The following is a 19,362-nucleotide window of genomic DNA, read 5'->3' as shown; positions in this document are numbered from 1 at the left end:
TGTATTATATTTTTATTTTTTTGGGGCACCAAGCTCGTATAACTTACAACATGCTTAATACTTACATGGCGAACCATGTCGTGGGCTAAAATGAGGCAGATTGATCTTGCAGGTCGTCCAACTATGTATTGAACTGTAGATGGCTAAACTTCAAACTATCCAGCAAACATAAATATTGTGTAAAGTAAAGTGAACATTTAATTTCGTAATTTCCTACGGAAACCTAAATGGCGAGCTATTCCGTGGATACCCCACACTATGATAGGTCTAGCGGAACTTATAATGCTAAACATAACAGAACATGAGTTCATTTTATTTACATACATCAAAAGAGTGCAAAGTAATCACCTTCAAAATTTAACATATTTGCTTACAAAATAACTAACCGTCTATATACATGCCACTTAGACCGAACTAAACAAAATCAAGAGTCTACCACAACTTTGGGTAGATAGTGTGAACTTCTCACTGGTCCTATTGACACGCTCTGAATGTTCAAAATCTACAAGATAAAAGTAACCTAGGTGTAAGTATTAAGAATACTTAGTAAGCTCATACAAATTCAATAATTAACCTACCTCACATAATAATTGTGTGTCAATTTAATATGCAAACATAGTTTACCTATCAACCAACACAAATTGTCAACAAGGTAAATGTGTATACTTTATCACATACAGTATATTGAGAACCCAACATGATATGTTAACACTTTTCATATCTGATTCATTCATATACTTTTCACCGGTGCAGACTTCAATTTTTTAATAGTCAAGTCTTCCATTACTCATCATTCCTTAATTTGCCAATTTCACACCTCGCTTGTTTTATATTACTTGATGAACATCATAAAAGAACTCAAAACACATGTACGCTTCACATCAAAGTCTCGTCCGAACTAATTATGTACAGAGATGTCAGGTTACTCGTCCGAGCTAAACTTTTATTAATACAATGAAAGTTTAGACAGGTCTATATATACATGTAAGGTTACCAGTCCAAGCTAAACCTTTAAAACGACAACATATTACCAGTCTAGGCTAAATTTGTGTCACGTGTATCTTCAAGTCCGCAACAAATACTGGATCTCGAAATCATTAGGAAATAACATGTAACCATGTGTATGAGTATTTTACTAAGTTCATCGGGACGCTTTCATTTTATAAACTCATTCTCATTCATTGGTGCCATAATTCAGTATCTCCCTTCTATACTCAACAAACCGAATCTGACATACAAAATTTTCAATTATACAATTAAAGTACAAAAGAAAAGAAAGTTAAACAATGTTTATATTATATGAACTTACCTGGTGGAATGACAACACACCACGATAAAGTCTACTCAACAACTTTTCCTTTCCCGTAATCTTCTCTCGACAGATTCAAATCTTGATTTATAACATAATTTAATTCAATTTTTATCAACCAATATCATTCATCAGCTTATGAAGCATATAAGTCAGTTCAATCCTATCACTCAAAATTCTCTTAAACCTAACACTAAACAATAGAGCATTTTTTAACAAAGTTTATAGAAATCTTAATCTGGTTTTGAAATATTTACACTTTAGTCCTGATATTTGAAATTGACAAATTTTCATTTTACCAAGTGATTCTTTTTCATACCACCTCTTCTAATATAATCATTTAACACCATAATTTCAAGCATTCAACAATGGCAATCTCATAAAATCTTTAACAGTTTTTGAAACGAACACCACTGTTAGCTAGATTGAAAGACAACAATCTCAAAAACACAAAATTCATGTAAAACAAGCTCTAATTAGCTTACGATGCAAGAGCACAAAACTTGGTCAAACTTTCTTAGCTCAACAAAGAGGAAAGACGATGATGGAGAGAATGAAAGAAAGAAAAATGAATATTCTTCCCTTTATCCACAATCTTACGGTATATATATCTAATCTAATTGTTAATTAAAATTAACATTATTATAGTTAATATCAACACTTGTCCGACCACTATCTATAAAGACGACTAAATTATCATTTCTGTCCCTAATCGATCAATGTATTATCATTAGCAAATAGAAATCCATAATAGTAAACTTTTACCACATTTACTATTTCATCCCTGTACTATGATCAATTCTCTAACCAATTCAAAATTTCTAAATTAAAATTTCATATAACATTATATTAAACCAATGATTATTAAATATTAATATCTACGAACTTGATCATTAGAGAACAGGGTTCCGAAACCACCATTTTATGTACCACTGAAAACAAGTTGTTACAATATCTTTGTTATCTTCAAAAGTTGTGATGGACATGTAATGGTGCATGATGTCGCTGAAACTCCACCTACAACTAGCAGTTTCTCTTGGAAAGTGGGTGGCTCTTCATCGCCTTCTTAATTTGTTTCTATTTTGACAGCATATCAAAATAATAAATGATTTCACAAGTCGGTTTGAACTTATATTATCTTAAGTTCTATATGTTATTTTTTTTGTTTCTATTATCTAATAAGTCTTCACTTTTAGAAGTTTTTGTATACTTTTGTAGCACTTTTTCAATATTACATTTGCAAGTGATTTTAAGGACATTTTGACGGATGCTTGATCATTTTATCGATTTTTTTTTGCTGCTTTAAACCATCTAAGACTATTTTTATTATCGTATAAGGGACACTTGTGAAAGAGGAGTATAAATTTTAATAACAATAATTAAATAATAATACAGTAGTTTCATTGTTTTTTGTATGACGGATCTAATTAATTAGTATCGTTGAAATAAATGGAATTAACCCCTAAAAAATTGGATTTCAAGCATTTTTAATGATTTTTTTTTTTTGAAAAATAATACACTAATTACTTTAAAAAGCTTTTACTAAGCAATTTGTAGTCAACTTTGGATTAACAATCTTTTTGAAGATATTATTTAATCATCTTTAATTAATATTTGCTTTGCCCTTGGGAAAGGTAAAGGAAAAAAGAACAAGACCGAACCCAAAGAGGATATTCGGTTCACCCACACAACACCAACGAGTCACACGTGTAGCTTCACATGCGAGCCGCTGCGCCTTTGGGTGCCCCAATAGGCACAAACCCAACACGATTACGAAACAATGCCCAGATTCCATCATGTCCGTCCACGTCATCCCCATGGACCTACCCAATCGGGTTGACCCGGCTCCATCAACGCTCCAGATTGATCCTTCAACACTAAACAGAAAAGAAAGAAAAGAAAATGATAAAACCAAAGGGAAGGTGAAGGACCCTCTTCAATTCCTTTTGAGGAAAGGCAACAAGCGGAAGCCATGGCAGGTGGTGGAAATAAGAGAAGATCAAATAACAACAAGAATAAGAACAGCAACAGCAACAGTAACAGCAACAGCAGCAGCCAAAATAAAACGAAGAGTGGCCGAGGAAGATCCAAATCTTCGTCTACTCGAATCAGGAACTCTCTTTTTGTTGAGGGTGGTCTTTTATCCGATTGGCAGTTGGATTCCCAAGGTCCCCTTTCTTTATTATCTTGTTGGATTGCTGAGAAAATGGGTTGGTTTTGGGTTTTGAGGAAGGGAATTGAGTCATCAAATGATTTGTATCTTAATAAGTAAGTTTCTTTCAAGGAAAAATGCTTTTCTTATGGGGTGTTGTTGAATTGCAGGAAGGAATAGAAATGGGAATCGAATTTCTGGGTTGGGTTCTGATAGGGCAAAGGCTTCTACTTCAAAAAAAGGGCCATCAACAAATATTGGTGGTAGTGCTATAAGATATGAGTACCCTTCTCTCGATCTTCAAGTAAGTTCCTTTGAACACTAAAAGTTGGTTGCTTTTTATATAATTCGAGTCTTGATGAATTTAAGCGTTCTTCCCCTCTGTAATAATGTAAGCAAACTAGAATGTGCTATCTATTGTATTTAAAACTGATTTTGGTTTTACTTAATTTTTCGGTGCTGAATTGGTTTGTTTTTTGTTGATTCATTGTATTTATTGCTTTTTCTGCATCTTTTTCCAAATTCTAGTTTTTGTGCTGGTTGAAATTTAGCCTAAATTTCTGGCTTCTACTGTTTTCAAGAAACTTGGAGGTTTTGTAACAAGTTAAATATGGGATATAACAATTTTTCCCTTTCACTGCTAGTTATTTGAACTGACGTAATTTGTATTAGTAGAAGATAGCCTGCTGCATTTTTAGTAGGAAGCAATTTTGAAAACGTTACTGAACTCTGCCTTTATTTTGGGATATAAGTAGGAGCACATAGTCTGATATGAGCCCCTACTTACAGATGATATCCTTGGCTTTTTTCTTTCTTTTTTTTTTTACTGAAGATGTAGGAGAACATATTCTGGTTTCTAGTTTTTATTTGTGATTATACTCGAGAGTTGAGAGGGAATATGATCTCGATGTTTGACAATTGTTATCTCTGCACTACCCTTGGTAATGATGAAGTCTTCTTATTTCCTACTTTGCCTAGTTATTTTGTTCCTTAAGGCTTCTATCTCCTGAGAATAACTTGCATCAGCACATTATTGTAGAAAAGCAGCCAAAATGTAATGATGAAGTCATCTATATTGAGTAGATTGTAATGATTGTTTTTAATGTGAATTTCTTACAGGATCCAGAATCAGATATTCTGGCCCATGAGGGAGATAATAAAAAAGATGAGCTGCATCCTATTATTTTGCTTTCAAAGGAGAGCCAGATTGTTGCTTACATGGACCAAACCACACCTTCGAAGCCCAGTCTTGTAAATTATACTTATGGATATGGTTCTGATTTTGTACTAGGTGATAAATCACACAGAGGATTAGGTTTTGATGATGAATCCGAGGCAACCCCCAGTGGAATCGAGTCATGCTCAAAGAAAATGGAAGAACAAGAAGGAGCGTGTTCTAATTTATCATCCTCTGAGACAGAAGCTGATGCTGGTCATAATAATAATAATAATAATAATAATAATAGTAGTAGCAAGGTTGATGCCGGCGTGGCTGAAGAGTTGATTTTTAATGAATTATCCCAAAAGAAAAATGCAGGGTTTTTGTCAATTGGAGGTGTGAAATTGTATACTCAAGATATGTCTGATGCAGAAACTGATGAGGACAATGATGGAAACTCACTAGGTGATGAAAGCTCTGGAACAACTGATCAAGAGGAGCAAGATGGAGTATATGAGAGTGATGACTCTGTAGTTTCTTCAGATGATGATTCAGATATTGATGAAGAGGTTGCAGAAGATTACTTAGAAGGAATTGGTGGTGAGGATAGTGTTTTGGATACCAAGTGGTTGGTAGGTCAGGCTTTGAATGATTCCGATGATGATAGTTCTTCTAATACTTCTTTTGATGGGACATTAGAGAAGCTGGGTGGGATTGCTCTCCAAGATGCATCTAGGGAATATGGCATGCAGAAGAATCAGTCTAGAAATAAATACTCTGGAGGTGCTAAGGATGCTTTGTCACCAGCCTTGGATGATCTTATGCTAGTAAAGGATCCAAGAACTATGTCTGCTAAAAAGAAACATGTTGCCAAGTTGCCTCGGTCTTGGCCTTTACAGGAACAAAAGAGCAAGAATTCCCGCAAATTTCCTGGTAATAATTGTTTTTTATGGTTACCTCAATCTGTATGCTTTAACTCTTCTGCCTGACTTTAAAACCATTTTCTTTAGTTGATTCTTTTCGGATTGTGCTTCAAAACTTGGATGTGGTTGGAATTTTATAGACCTTCAATGAAAGGCAAATAAGGAAATTAGAAGTATAAAGATAACTTTTTCCTTTTTCTTTTTTTATGTACTGCTTGGACAAATTATATTCGTTGCTCCTCAACTAGCTTAGGTCTGCGAAAGAGAGAGTGTTCCATCTTTTTCATATTTATTATTTATTTGTTTTCTCATTTACATTCAAGTCTTGACAAACCCTCAATTTTTTAATGAGCTCAAAAAAGCTTTAGTTATTTTATGAAATTTGAATATGATGATATATGGTTTCTAAGATGTGCTGGGATTCTTATTGTGACATGAACAGTTAAGCTGGTTCAATTCTGTCAGTCGCTATCTCATATTCAGTCACTTCCCTGTTTGTAGATATATGCCTATGATGTTCTGAAGAAAATCATAACCAGTTAAACTATTACTTCTGTTCTAAATGAAATAAAAATCAATTCAAACCCTAACAATTCGGTCTTTGCATTTTCAACTCGAAGGTCTCAGGTTCAGACCTTGAGAATATGAGGCTCGGTCTTATGGGAAGAGATAGGGTCATTTCCTTTCTGTACTTCACCTTCATTTGTAACAAAAACAAAGCAAAGTAAATGATGAAATAATTTGTACTACATTTCAGGGTCACTGTCACAATTTCCTTTGTTACACTTTCTCAACTTATATTAGTAGTTCGATCTGCTATATTTTTTTCTTATTCTTGGTGGCCCAACTTTTGGAAATTCCCAATGTGATGACATTTAATTTGGTGTGTCTATATATTGATAGAATAATTTGGTATATGTTGATGTCTTCATTTTCTCTTATTTTCATTTTGCATTATGGCAATTAAAATGTCAATATATTTGTCAGAAGCCTATTTAAAAATAGCCTTATTTTGTAATTATGGTCTTTATGGTACATTAGTAGACCTGAACGCAGACCACGTTATATTTTCTTATTACAAGCGTGCTTTTCAGTTGAAAAGAAGAAACATCGCAAGGAAATGATTGCTGTGAAGCGCCGTGAAAGAATGCTTCGTCGGGGTGTTGATCTTGAGAAAATTAATTCGGTAAAATGAAAAACATTTTAAGACTACTCATCATGCTTTATTTGCTGCACATTCTCAAGCCTACTTATCATGTTCTATTTGTAACAAGTCATAAGTTTTAGGTTTTTGCCATAGTGTTATTTTTCTTGTTTCTTCTTCCTCCACCCTTGAGGTTCTTAAATTGTAATTTATAATTGAGATTTTCCTTTTGAGAAAGTTTAGTTAGGATAAGTGAATTGCATTTTCCCAACTTATGCTCCCTTTTAAAGATTTTGATTAGGTCATAAAATATTTGAAATGGATTCAGAAAAAGTTGTACATGTGAAGAAATAATCAGAGATGGGGGCTACTTAAGTGATCCCTTTTTCTCTTCATACAAGACAATGAACACAAGTTGATAAAGGAGCAATTAGAAGTAATAGAGTACTGGTTCGACTTTGTTCCTAGTTCCTTTTAGGTTAACAAATATAATATTTTTTCTTTTTCTTTTCTTTTAATAGTTCAAATGACAAGAGGTAGAAACTTTCCCTGTAAATACAAAACTAAAAGAGATGACATCTTTCTTCTTCTTCTCCTCCTCCTGCTCCTTTTTTTGGTGCGTGTTTGGTTGGACACTTTGAGGAAACCATTGAAGTAATTAATAAATGGATATTAAGTTATTCTTAAATGCATTTTAAGTTACCATGAATGATTCAAGACATTAACTGCTCCATGTTTTGATGAATTGTAGAAATTAGAGCAGATTGTTTTGGATCAGGTCGATATGTTTGCTTTTCAGCCAATGCATCCTCGGGATTGTTCACAGGTATGGCCCCATGGCTAACCTTTCGCGGTTCGGAATTGATTTTTCTTTATACATCCCCGCTCCTCTTTTTTCTGTGTGATTTTTTAATCCTATCTTATGGGCATGAATCATTTTCTACCAATATATAACAATGTGCAGTTATCATTATAATATTTTAAGTTAAGGGACAAGGTTTACTTGGTCTTAAACTAAGGTTATGACTGGGAGAAGAATGTTAGTATGAAGTGAAGAGTGGATTATCCTCCAACTTATTTTAGCAAATAGTTTGGAAAGTTAGTTTCTTCAATCAGAAGGCTGAGCATGGAAAATATTTTCAGTAGTGTCAGAGAGGATAACTTGTGAGTTGAAAATGTAAATTAGCCATTGAACTTGTGCATTTAAAGGCAAACAGGCCTGATAATTTTGAAACAAGTATTAAAGAGTCCTGCTTTGAAATTCAATGTGGAGCTCTGAGAAAACTCAACATCAAAGAAAGGCTTTTATTTACTTTTTTAACTAGCTGCTGACTATTTTGCTGCTATTGGAGTATATTTGATGTACTTTAGGTCACTGTAGGTAAGAAGATTAGCTGCAATTTACCGTTTGTCTAGCGGATGCCAGGGTTTTGGAAAGAAAAGGTAATTAGTCTTTTACTACTGCATGAATGGAATCTGATGTTCAAACCTGATGCCATTTCTCCTTACAGGTTTGTGACAGTAACACGGACACAATATACTTCCATGCCATCTTCCAGTGACAAACTTCGCCTGGAAAAGGTACCAAGCTCCTTTTAACTAAATGTTGAAGGTTATGCACTGCAAGCAGTGGATTTTGCAATAATATTTTATTAGTATTATGTGTATGTAATAATATATCTTTTGCTATGTTAGCTCTCTCTAGAGTTTGAGCTTGTAATTGGGTAGTCTATTAGTGAAAATTAGCAGACCTATAACCCTTTATTTTCTGGATTGCAGCTAATTGGAACTGGTGACGAGGATGCAGACTTCCCTGTTAATGAAGGGTTTAATATAAAGGCATTGGATTCAGGCAGAGCAAGAGCACAGAAGGTTGCTAAAGGGAGTGGCTTAAAGAAAGTCGGTTCTAGCAACATTGGTGAATCAGGTGAGAAAAGACGAAGTGGGAAAAAGGTTTCCTATGTAAGTCAACCTGTCTCATTTATATCGAGTGGCGTCATGGTATCTGAAACTGATGAGATCAGAACTACCGATCCTGAGGGTACATCAGAAAGTTACGAACATAAGGGTATCATCAGATCAGCACAGTTTGGTGCATTCGAGGTACATACAAAGGGTTTTGGATCCAAAATGATGGCTAAAATGGGATTTGTTGAAGGTGGAGGGTTAGGAAAAGATGGTCAAGGTATGGCACAGCCTATTGAAGTCGTACAGCGGCCTAAATCCCTTGGGTTGGGTGTGAATTTCACCAGCACAAGCAGTGACTCAGATAGGGTACATAAATCTGGCGGAGCTTCCGAAAATCATAGCAAACGTTTTGGTGACTCATCGAAGGATCAGCATAAATCTTTTGGAGCCTTTGAAAAGCATACCAAAGGTTTCGGATCCAAAATGATGGCTAAGATGGGTTTTGTTGAAGGTATGGGGTTAGGCAAGGATTCACAAGGCATTGTTAATCCTTTGGTCGCTTCTAGGCTCCCAAAATCACGAGGATTAGGTGCTAATCACTAGATGCCATGCATAAAAATGAATATACAAAAGGCAACCTTCAAATAGAACTGTTTCTCAGGTTAGTTCAATGCATTTGTAGTTATTTTTTATTTAGCAAATCGTAACATTCACCTCACTAACTTTTAAGGTACGTTTAGAAGTAATAAAAGCTTCAGCCATTTGGATCCTTCCTGGTTTATCATAGATTTCCCATTGGAAGCTTTCTGGTATTGTTCATGGAGGGAAAACCCCATGATTTGTTGTTAACTTTCTAGGATGGAGACATGGTGGCAAAAACATGAAATGACTTGCTATGTGCATTGGGAAGCCCTTCAAGGCTTACTTGAGGCATGGTTTGTGAGATGTGGGAGCTTTAAACCACTCTATTTCTGAGTGCTTTTCCATGTGACGGAAAATGTGAAAATCGGTGTTGCTGTTTCATTCATATAATTTTCGTTCTTTTAAATTGTTAATTTTATTATTGGAATTGGTAAGATGTGTGCATCATGGCCTGTATGATATACCTTTCATTCTTTATGCATCCAATCAGAATATAATTTTTTTATGTAGCTAAGCAAATGGTGTAGAAGACAGGCTTAACAGCTCACCTTTAACAATAAAAAATGCCATATGATTGAATCACATTACCTTCTTTTTGGTGCTAAATGATATTGCCATCTTGGTTTGACCAAAACAAGGCCATTAATGTTAAAAAATGATGGTTAAAATTTGAGTTTTCTTTGCTCATTAGGTGGTGGGTAGAGAGCTAGATTTAAGCTATATTAACCCTAGTTAACTTGTTGAGAGTCATTCCAACACTATTTCTGGCTATCCTTTTAGTTAATTAGACTGTGGCATACTATATTTAAAAAATAGGTAAAAATATATACAGAAATACACAAATTAAAGAAATATTTTTTAAATTTTTAAAAATGTTAGAAATTTCAAAACAATTGTAAAAATAATAGAAGCTATAAAACATATCAAAATTATGAAATTTTGTTAAAATTTATAAAAGAATGTATAAAAATCATTAAAAATTGTAAAAGATTGTACAAAAAAAGTTATTAAAAATTTGTTGTATCCTATAATAAAGTATATCCTCGTTAATTACACTTAGAATGTTAAAAATTTGGTATAAAAATTGTATATAGCTAAAAGTACAGTCAATTTTTATAAATCTTATTTAGTAATAATTGAATAAATTTTCATATTAAATTTTAAATTTTTTTAAACAAATCAATTTTTAGTACTTTGCTAATATCTCTAGTAGCATGTTCATTCGATTTGCTTTCCTATTTAATGTATAGTGTAAGCTTTATTCATCTATTTATCATGGTACATATGCTCTTTCTGTTTCATATTAAAGTTCTTTAGAATAATCGAACACTCGACAATAGTGGTAGACACACGAAAAACATGATTTTTGAATATTTATGGGCATTTAATTTATAATTGTAGTTATAAATATTAAGTGTTTTACAGCAACATATTGGCATGTTAATATTTAGATTTTTACTTTACATTTTAAATTTTAATTTGTCAATTAAGATATGAGTCTAGAGACAATAAAAATAGAATAATTAAAAATATTATCTAATTCATATGACAATATTTTTTATTGTTTATATAATTAAAAATTTTATTTAAATTTATTACTTAAAAAATTTACTTTTTATATCTTAGAAATACTTTTTGACTATAATATTGGACACTTAAATTTGAAGCAAATATATGAAAATAATTTTTTATAATATTTTTCAAAAGCAATAAAAACCAACCCCTAATTTATTTGTTTTTTTTTAAATATAAACAATAAATCTAAACAAAGTTTTAAAAAAATCAAAATGTCATGCATATAACATAAACTTAATGTTAAATGTTTAATTGCATTAAATTAATATTCACGTGTTATATTATAGGTTAAAATGCATATAATTGTATCAAATTAAGATTTACACATTATATTGTAGGTTAAAATATGTTATAAGTTCCTATACTCTTTATGAATTTGAATTTTAAGTTTTGTACGTTTATTTCTAGAAATTGAGTCTCTTTACTATTCAGATTTCAAAATATAGGCCAATTTGTTAATATTGTTAAAATTATTTTGTTGAATTCATATTCATTACAATGCCATTTTTTTAGTTATATCATTCCGACAAGTATTTCATTTATTTCAAGATTTCACTTTAAAAAATTAACAAGCTAAACCCGGATATTTAAATTTGAAAAGTAGAGGGATTAAATTCCTCAAAATAAAAGTATAAGGATTAAATTCTAAATTTATGAAAAGTATAAGGATTTATGACATATTTTAACCTATATTGTAACTAAAATTTATTCTTTAAAGGTAGTTATATTGTTTTTATATTGCTTTCGAACTAGTAATTAATAAATGTATTCGATGTTACTAACAAGTGGCCGATGTAATGGTAAGAAACATTGTACTTTTAATGGGAAGATTTAAGTTTAAATTTTAAAGACGAAATTGTTGGGAAGGACAGCCATGAGGCTTGAAAAACTAGACCTGAAGTATAAAAAAGTATATTTAATGCTTTATACGAAGAGTAGTTATCATAATTAATCAAGTAAATTAATATTTTACTATATTATTTATAATGATTTCATAGTAGGATCTTCTTTTAGAAAGAACAAAGAATATAAGTTAGTAAAGGGTTTAATTACCAATTTCATCCATTTATTTTAATTTGTCAAAATTCAATCCTTATATTTTATAATATATGGAGTGAATAAGTAAAAAAAAATCAACTATTCAAATTTATGTTTACTAACAACTGGATTAACTTATTAATTTTCATAATATATGAGGATTAAATTTTAATAAATTAAACTAAAAGGACCAACTTTTCAATATTCTTAAGAATTATTTTTAAAAATATGCATAATAATCTAATAATCTACTAAATTTAAAGCGAACTACTATCTACTATACACAGGAAATAAAAATAATAGTTTTGATAAAGTGTTAGAAAAATATATATAATAATTTTAAGAACTTAATTTTTTGAATACTTCTGATAACCCGTAATGAAATTTATTATATAGAACTTTTTTCCTACAGAAAGTGTGAAACATGATAAGTAGATAACACCTATTTATCACTTAATAAAGAATATTTTTTTTATTTTACTTTATTTCATTTAAGATTTTGTTATCATTTATCAAATAATCTAATTATAAATCGTATTTCATTGGCAAAAAGCTTGAAAAAGAAATTGAACGATCTTTTATAGATAAAAACTAGAACAAAAAAATTGGTGAAAGTAGCTATAAAGTCACTCTATTATAGGGACTAGATTAAATTAGTCCCTTTACTATTAAAAAAATGAAAAGATCAAATAAAAAAATTAACATTTATTATTTAAAAGATAACATGAAAATTTATTTTTTCATTTACAATTGAACTCTAAATAAAATATTTAATCTATGAATCATAAAAAGCTTTTAAAATATAAATCCTTTAAATAAGAAATGATATTTTTTAAACATTAAATAGTAACTCGGTTGAAATGGCTTTATTTGATCGATATAATAGTGGAGGGACTAATATGATTTAGTCCTTATAATAGAAGGACCTGTCTAGTATATTCACCAAAAAAGCTAATAGAGTCAAAAACGTGTAATTCAAGAAAGCTTCAAGAGGAAAAAAGAGAGAAAAAGAAAACTCAAAACATGGTGTCGGTAGTAGAGTTTTTTTCAGAGCAAAAAAAGGAAAAAAAAAAAAGAAAAAAAGAAACCCAATCATATAAGACCCGCCATCGTGCCTTCCATTGCTACTCTCGTCCTCTCAAAAGTGCATTTTCCTTGGAAACCAAGAAGGAACATTTTGAAGATCTCTCTATGTTCAGACTTTAAGTCTCTTCATAGAGGCTCTTCATTTTGCTCTCTCAGCAGGAGCAGGTAATTCTATTTCTCCTTCCATTGTTACATGCACTGCTAGATTTTGTGCTGTTCCCATTGTTTGCTCAAAACCCACATCGGAATTTACCTGTATCTTTGCTAAAAAACACATTTCTCGTTCTGGGTTTTCCCAGATCTGACAAAATTTGGAGTGATGGGTAATTTTGGGATCTGGGTATTAACAATTTGCTTGATATTTCAATCTGGGTACGGGTTTTATTTGCCTGGTAGCTACCCTCTGAAACATGTGGTAGGGAATTATTTGTCTGTCAAAGTGAATTCCTTGACTTCCATTGATACTGAAATGCCCTTTAGCTATTACAGTTTGCCCTTTTGTAAGCCTGTAGAGGGTGTTAAGGATAGTGCTGAGAATCTTGGTGAGCTTCTCATGGGAGATCGGATTGAGAACTCACCATATAGGTTTAAGATGCACACTAATGAAACGGAGATCTTCTTGTGTCAAACCAATAAGCTCTCGTCTGATGATTTTAAGTTGTTGACGAAGAGGATTGACGAGATGTATCAAGTTAACTTGATTCTCGATAATCTGCCTGCTATAAGGTATACTAGGAAAGAGGGTTTTATGTTGAGGTGGACTGGGTATCCGATTGGTGTTAAGATTAAGGATGGGTATTATGTGTTTAATCATTTGAAATTTAAGGTACTTGTTCATAAGTATGAAGAGACAAATGTAGCCCGTGTTATGGGGACTGGGGATGCTGTTGAGGGTGTCCCTAGTGTCGGCAATAAGGGATCGGATGTTCCTGGTTATATGGTTGTCGGGTTTGAGGTGGTTCCTTGCAGTGTCGTGCATAATGGTGACTTGGTTAAGAACTTGAAAATGTATGAAAAATACCCATCTCCGATTAAATGTGAACCGACTACTGTGTCAATGCCCATCAAGGAAGGTGAGCCAATTGTCTTCACCTATGAAGTTACTTTCGAGGAGAGCGATATCAAGTGGCCATCTCGTTGGGATGCTTATTTGAAGATGGAGGGAGCTAAAGTCCATTGGTTCTCAATCTTGAATTCTCTTATGGTGATCACTTTCCTCGCCGGTATAGTCCTTGTGATCTTCTTAAGGACTGTCAGGCGGGATCTGACTCGGTATGAGGAGCTTGATAAGGAGGCGCAAGCAATGGTGAACGAGGAGCTGTCTGGGTGGAAGCTAGTTGTTGGGGATGTTTTCCGTGCCCCATCCAATCCTGCCCTTTTGTGTATTATGGTTGGGGATGGAGTTCAAATCCTTGGGATGGCAATTGTGACAATATTGTTTGCGGCTCTTGGATTTATGTCACCAGCGTCCCGTGGAACTCTCATTACAGGTATGCTATTTTCCTACATGATTCTTGGTATTGCAGCTGGCTACGTTGCAGTTCGTCTTTGGAGAACAATTGGCTTCGGAGATCACAAAGGATGGGTTTCCGTTGCTTGGAAAGCTGCTTGTTTCTTCCCCGGTATTGCCTTTTTCATTCTAACCATTTTGAATTTCCTGTTGTGGGGAAGTCGCAGCACTGGAGCTATTCCATTTTCTCTCTTTGTTATTCTACTTTTACTTTGGTTCTGTATCTCGGTTCCACTCACCCTAGTTGGTGGATACTTTGGGGCTAAGGCACCTCATATCGAATATCCTGTTCGAACCAACCAAATCCCTCGGGAAATTCCAGCTCAAAAGTACCCATCCTGGTTGTTAGTTCTTGGTGCTGGGACTCTACCTTTTGGTACCCTTTTCATCGAGCTTTTCTTCATCATGTCTAGCATTTGGATGGGACGAGTGTACTATGTCTTTGGGTTTCTGTTCATTGTTCTGGTCTTACTTGTTGTGGTTTGCGCTGAAGTATCTTTGGTGTTAACTTACATGCATCTGTGTGTGGAGGACTGGAAATGGTGGTGGAAATCGTTCTTTGCATCCGGCTCAGTTGCCATCTACATCTTCCTGTACTCCATAAACTATCTCATATTTGATCTTAAGAGCTTGAGTGGACCTGTCTCGGCTACTCTGTACTTGGGGTATTCTCTCTTCATGGTTCTCACAATCATGTTCGCAACTGGCACGGTTGGATTCCTTTCTTCTTTCTGGTTTGTGCATTATTTATTCTCTTCGGTAAAGCTGGATTGAAGATGGTTTCTCCAGGTATGCACACAAAAAATGGCACACTGAAGAGGTAGGTGGACAATGAAGAGGATCTTGAGAAAAGAATTCAACCCTTATATTAGTCAGTCTTCTCTTTACAAGTATTTTGTTATCTTGAGCTTTACTTTAGTGGATGTAATAACAATAAGTTTTCCCAAGTTTTGCTTTATTCTTTTATGAGATTTGCATTCTGATCCCTTGGAGGCTGATTTGGGTTGTGTTGGTATACTTTGTTCCGGTAATTATACTACGTTTTTTCAGCCATGATGAAATGCAATGAATATCAGTTAATCACTTTTTCATTTGAAAAAGTATCCAAAATCTTTATATTTATTTATTAAGTAAATTTAAATGAAGATTAATTAGTATTTTATTTATTTATTTATTTTTTATCTTCATTAATTTTTAATTATTATTAAATTAAAAGTTTAAATGACAAATTGCTACTTAAATCATTCTTGTATTCTCATCTTAGTACCTTTATTCTCTTTTTCTTTCTTGTTAGAATGATTTACTTAAATCACTTCAAGCATTACATCCCTTGAATTCTTTTCCGTGGCATAAAAACCTTGTAAACATTGACGTTTATGTTTATATCAAATCATTTCAAGAAAAGTTAAAAAAAATAAAAACTTATAAAAATTAAAATAAGAAGTTTAAGAATATAAAAAGAAAATTAAAAATACTTTTAAGAAACTTTTTATAATATATTAATATATAAAATAGGTTGTGCCCAAAGATATTCTATTCTACCGAGGGTGTGAGTTGATTATGAATATATAACAAAATTCGAATCGCTTAATGTATTTTAAATCGATTTACTTGTTCTGTTCACTATATAAAATTATCATTTTATCATTGTATATATAACCATTAAAAGGGTAAATTTTAATAATATATTATAGAAAAATTCATATATTTTATGCTTAAATATATTATTTTTGAAGAATTATGTTGGAATATTTACTTGACTTTAAAAACATTAAAAATAAGTAGTAAAAATTAGATTGAAACGAAGGTGGATGTATCCAACATCCATGAAGGTGATGACAGTTTTCAAAATAATACATCTATAATAAAACGGGACGGGTGGTGGAACAAAGCGTGCTAATTGTAAAGTGGTAATAACATCTACGTCTCGTTCCATTACTATCTCTAATCAATAATATGTTATTACCTCGTCAATGCAAGTAAAGTGAAATGGAAGCATGATGGTTCAAGGTAAGGAACGTTGGAGATATAGTATCGGTTTGGTTGTTGATAGGGGATTTGGAAATCAATCAGGTTATCTCGTGAAGGACCTTTGCTTTTCACTTGTGATCTTGTTTTATTTTGTAAAGCTGACCTAATCCAAGCAAGGAGTGCTAGGAATATTTTGGAACAATCATGCGTGTACTTTTGGGCATAGATATCCTATTCTCTATGAATGCCTAAGATGTTATGAGGTTGAGACCTCTTAGATGTTGGGTTTTCAAAAAGTCATTTAGGTGTTCCCCTATTCCATGAAAGGGTCATCAATATCAATTCTTGAGTGATGAAGTGCGTAATAAATCAAATGGATGAGACATCAAACTTGGGGACATATCACTTTTACCAAAGAAGTTATTATGGCAATCCTTAATTGATTTATACAATCATTGGATTTTATGCCTTTAATGTAATAATTTGGTTACTTTATTTGTAGTTTTTGAATTGACTAAAAAATTTAAAATTTTATAATTAATTTATTATATTTTTTTGTAAGATTGTTTTCAATAAAATTTTTTTTCATAAAAAGCAAACCAAACATTTGCTGATTAATTATTTAAAAGTTTAATTAATATTAGGTTGCATCATATATTAAGATTATGATGTGACAAGATAACTTATATTAGTAAGTCATCTAAATTGTTCATAGTTTATAGAATCAAGATGAACAATTGATTCATGAGAGTTATTATGTTGTTTCTAAGTCGAATTGTGGAGAGATTCTGAATCCGTTTATGAATTTATTACTTGTGAAGTTCATAGTGTAACTTACCTCAATCTTGAGTAAGTGACTGACTAGGTATACCTAACTCACGTACTTTGATATATTGAAAGTTTGTGTTCCTTTGGTATCGAAGCTTAAAGTTGGTAAATTGGGTGTATGACTTATATATAGCATGACTTCATTTACAATAGTAGAGTTCATAGCTCAATTAAAGAGTAAATGATATTCTCTTACTGGCATCATATGAATTATGAAAAAGGAACACGGTCATGGGTTTTTCATCTGGGACAAATGATAATCATTTCTATTTGTTAACAATAATCCTTTTCATTGTGGAAGATGCAATAATGACAATGACATAAAATAGAATCATATTGAATGAACAAAATTTAACTCGAAGGGATCAATGATACACTATGAGGGAAACAAAGAGATGACAATGTTATTGAAAAAAAACATAAATTTAGGTTGCTTTTGTATATAATGGGTTAATTCAATGACGAAATAATTTGTGATTAATAAATGAAAAGTTGGAGTTTAATTACAAACTATTTAAGCCCTAATTATATAAGTCTGATTGGTCCCTCTGCTAGCTCAATACAACTCTGAATGAATGAAAACGATGTATAAAAACTAAATTGCATAAATTATTGTCCACAGTAAATGCATTTTCTCGAAGCAACAAGAGATGACTTAAAAATTAATTTAATTAAATGTAATAAAATAATTGGGTCAAAAGTAAAAAGTTAAATTAAATAGTATTGCAGTTTTATTAAACAAAACAATTTAATTTATTTACTCATTATTATAATACGATAAAGTCGTGATTACTTTTATGAGATTGGAATTGAGTTTAAAAAATAATTTAATTAGATTAATTAAATTTTAACTAACCAATGAATTAATATTTTGAGAATAAAAAATTAGTTATTGGGTTGGATAATTATATGAACTTGTTTTAATTTAAAATTGAACTGTAAATACAATTGTACCCTATATACGAAATAGCTAGAAAGCCAAATTATGGACAAGTGGATGACACACATAGGAAGGGTCTCCCTATGCTTACTGCCCATCCCTGTTGGAGTTTTAGTAGAACTCTAATTTTCTATTAAAATATTATTTTCTCCTCTCTTTATTCTAGTAGGATTCTTGTGATTTTTGTTTTCTATATATAACGAAAATGGGATGCCGAAAATTATAAGGAAAATATATTAGGATACTTTGCAAATTTTAGTAAAAATTTATTTGGATTATTTCTTTGAACTAAAAAAAAATATTTTTTCATGAGTACTTGTAGTATAAATTTGTGATGTTAAAATTGCATAATCCTTGTATTATAATTCAAATTTGTGAGATTGAATTTTTTTGGTTTTGGATTTTCTTATAGAAAGTTAAATTTTCTGACTAGAAAGTCTCGATTTTTATCTTGTGTTCGATTCTTTGAGTATGCAAGGGTTTTAGAATAACGGTTGAAAGCCAAAAATGATTTAGAAACTAGATTCAAGATTTGAAAGATCTCCCTAAATCAAAATTACATGTACTAAATTTAATGAATTTTATTACTATAGATGTCACAACCAAGTTTAATTTTATGAAAAATTTAAAATTCTGTTGTGCAACAAAAACTATTGTTCATAACCTATTTTTCCAACAACGATCATTTGCACTGGAATGTGCTAAGAAATAGAGTGAATGAGTTCGTAGTTTTGTATGAGAATCAAACAATAATATAAGAAAATCTTCTTTATTGAGTTGGAGTGATTGTTTCTAACAGACCATCAATGGAAGACTTAGCTTGTGGAATTGAAAGACCCTAATACATTTTTTATGATGAGACTTGGCTATCAAATTCTCACCAATAAAGATAAGATTGGTGATGGAATTTCGAATAACATTTACTAGCCTAATTTCTCTGTTGTTTGGAGATCAATTTCGAAATTTTGGGCCACTTTAAAGGAGAATGTGTATTGGTCAATTGGAGATGGTGAGGAAGTTTGCTTTTAGGAAGACATGGATTTGAGATATTGGCCCTTTTTTACACCATTGTCGAGCACCCCATTTGATTATCCCAAATATTAAAGTTAAGGATATGGAAGGTGATATAGGAAATTGGCTTTGAATTTTAATATGGAAGATAGATGCATTGCAATGG

At 32.0% G+C, this 19,362-nt stretch overlaps 2 protein-coding genes across 2 annotated transcripts; both read left to right on the top strand.

Moving 5' to 3' along the window:
- The first annotated feature begins 2,935 nt into the window (after window positions 1–2,935).
- LOC107901370 (uncharacterized) lies at window positions 2,936–9,364 on the top strand. Its single transcript, XM_016827337.2, has 8 exons — window positions 2,936–3,477; window positions 3,632–3,765; window positions 4,581–5,553; window positions 6,638–6,729; window positions 7,439–7,513; window positions 8,069–8,130; window positions 8,199–8,268; window positions 8,467–9,364. The coding sequence occupies exons 1-8, from the start codon at window positions 3,282–3,284 to the stop codon at window positions 9,196–9,198; spliced, it is 2,334 nt and encodes a 777-aa protein (XP_016682826.2). The 5' UTR covers window positions 2,936–3,281; the 3' UTR covers window positions 9,199–9,364.
- A 3,493-nt stretch (window positions 9,365–12,857) lies between these two features.
- Window positions 12,858–15,537, top strand: LOC107901371 (transmembrane 9 superfamily member 11). Its single transcript, XM_016827338.2, has one exon. It carries the CDS (start codon window positions 13,256–13,258, stop codon window positions 15,218–15,220), a length of 1,965 nt encoding a protein of 654 aa, XP_016682827.1. The 5' UTR covers window positions 12,858–13,255; the 3' UTR covers window positions 15,221–15,537.
- The last annotated feature ends 3,825 nt before the right edge of the window (window positions 15,538–19,362 follow it).

This window comes from Gossypium hirsutum, chromosome D06 (assembly GCF_007990345.1).
Source record: "Gossypium hirsutum isolate 1008001.06 chromosome D06, Gossypium_hirsutum_v2.1, whole genome shotgun sequence".
Classification (NCBI taxonomy): Eukaryota; Viridiplantae; Streptophyta; class Magnoliopsida; order Malvales; family Malvaceae; genus Gossypium; species Gossypium hirsutum.
The sequence above is the reverse complement of the archived record's forward strand: the minus strand, read 5'-3'. Positions and strand labels throughout refer to the sequence as shown.

Excerpts from the sequence above, each read along its gene's own strand:
- LOC107901371 (XM_016827338.2), top strand. The coding sequence starts at position 13,256 with ATGGGTAATTTTGGGATCTGGGTATTAACAATTTGCTTGATATTTCAA.
- LOC107901370 (XM_016827337.2), top strand. The coding sequence starts at position 3,282 with ATGGCAGGTGGTGGAAATAAGAGAAGATCAAATAACAACAAGAATAAG. Across the intron at positions 5,554-6,637 it reads GAATTCCCGCAAATTTCCTG|TTGAAAAGAAGAAACATCGC; the intron begins GTAATAATTGTT and ends CGTGCTTTTCAG. Across the intron at positions 6,730-7,438 it reads ATCTTGAGAAAATTAATTCG|AAATTAGAGCAGATTGTTTT; the intron begins GTAAAATGAAAA and ends GATGAATTGTAG.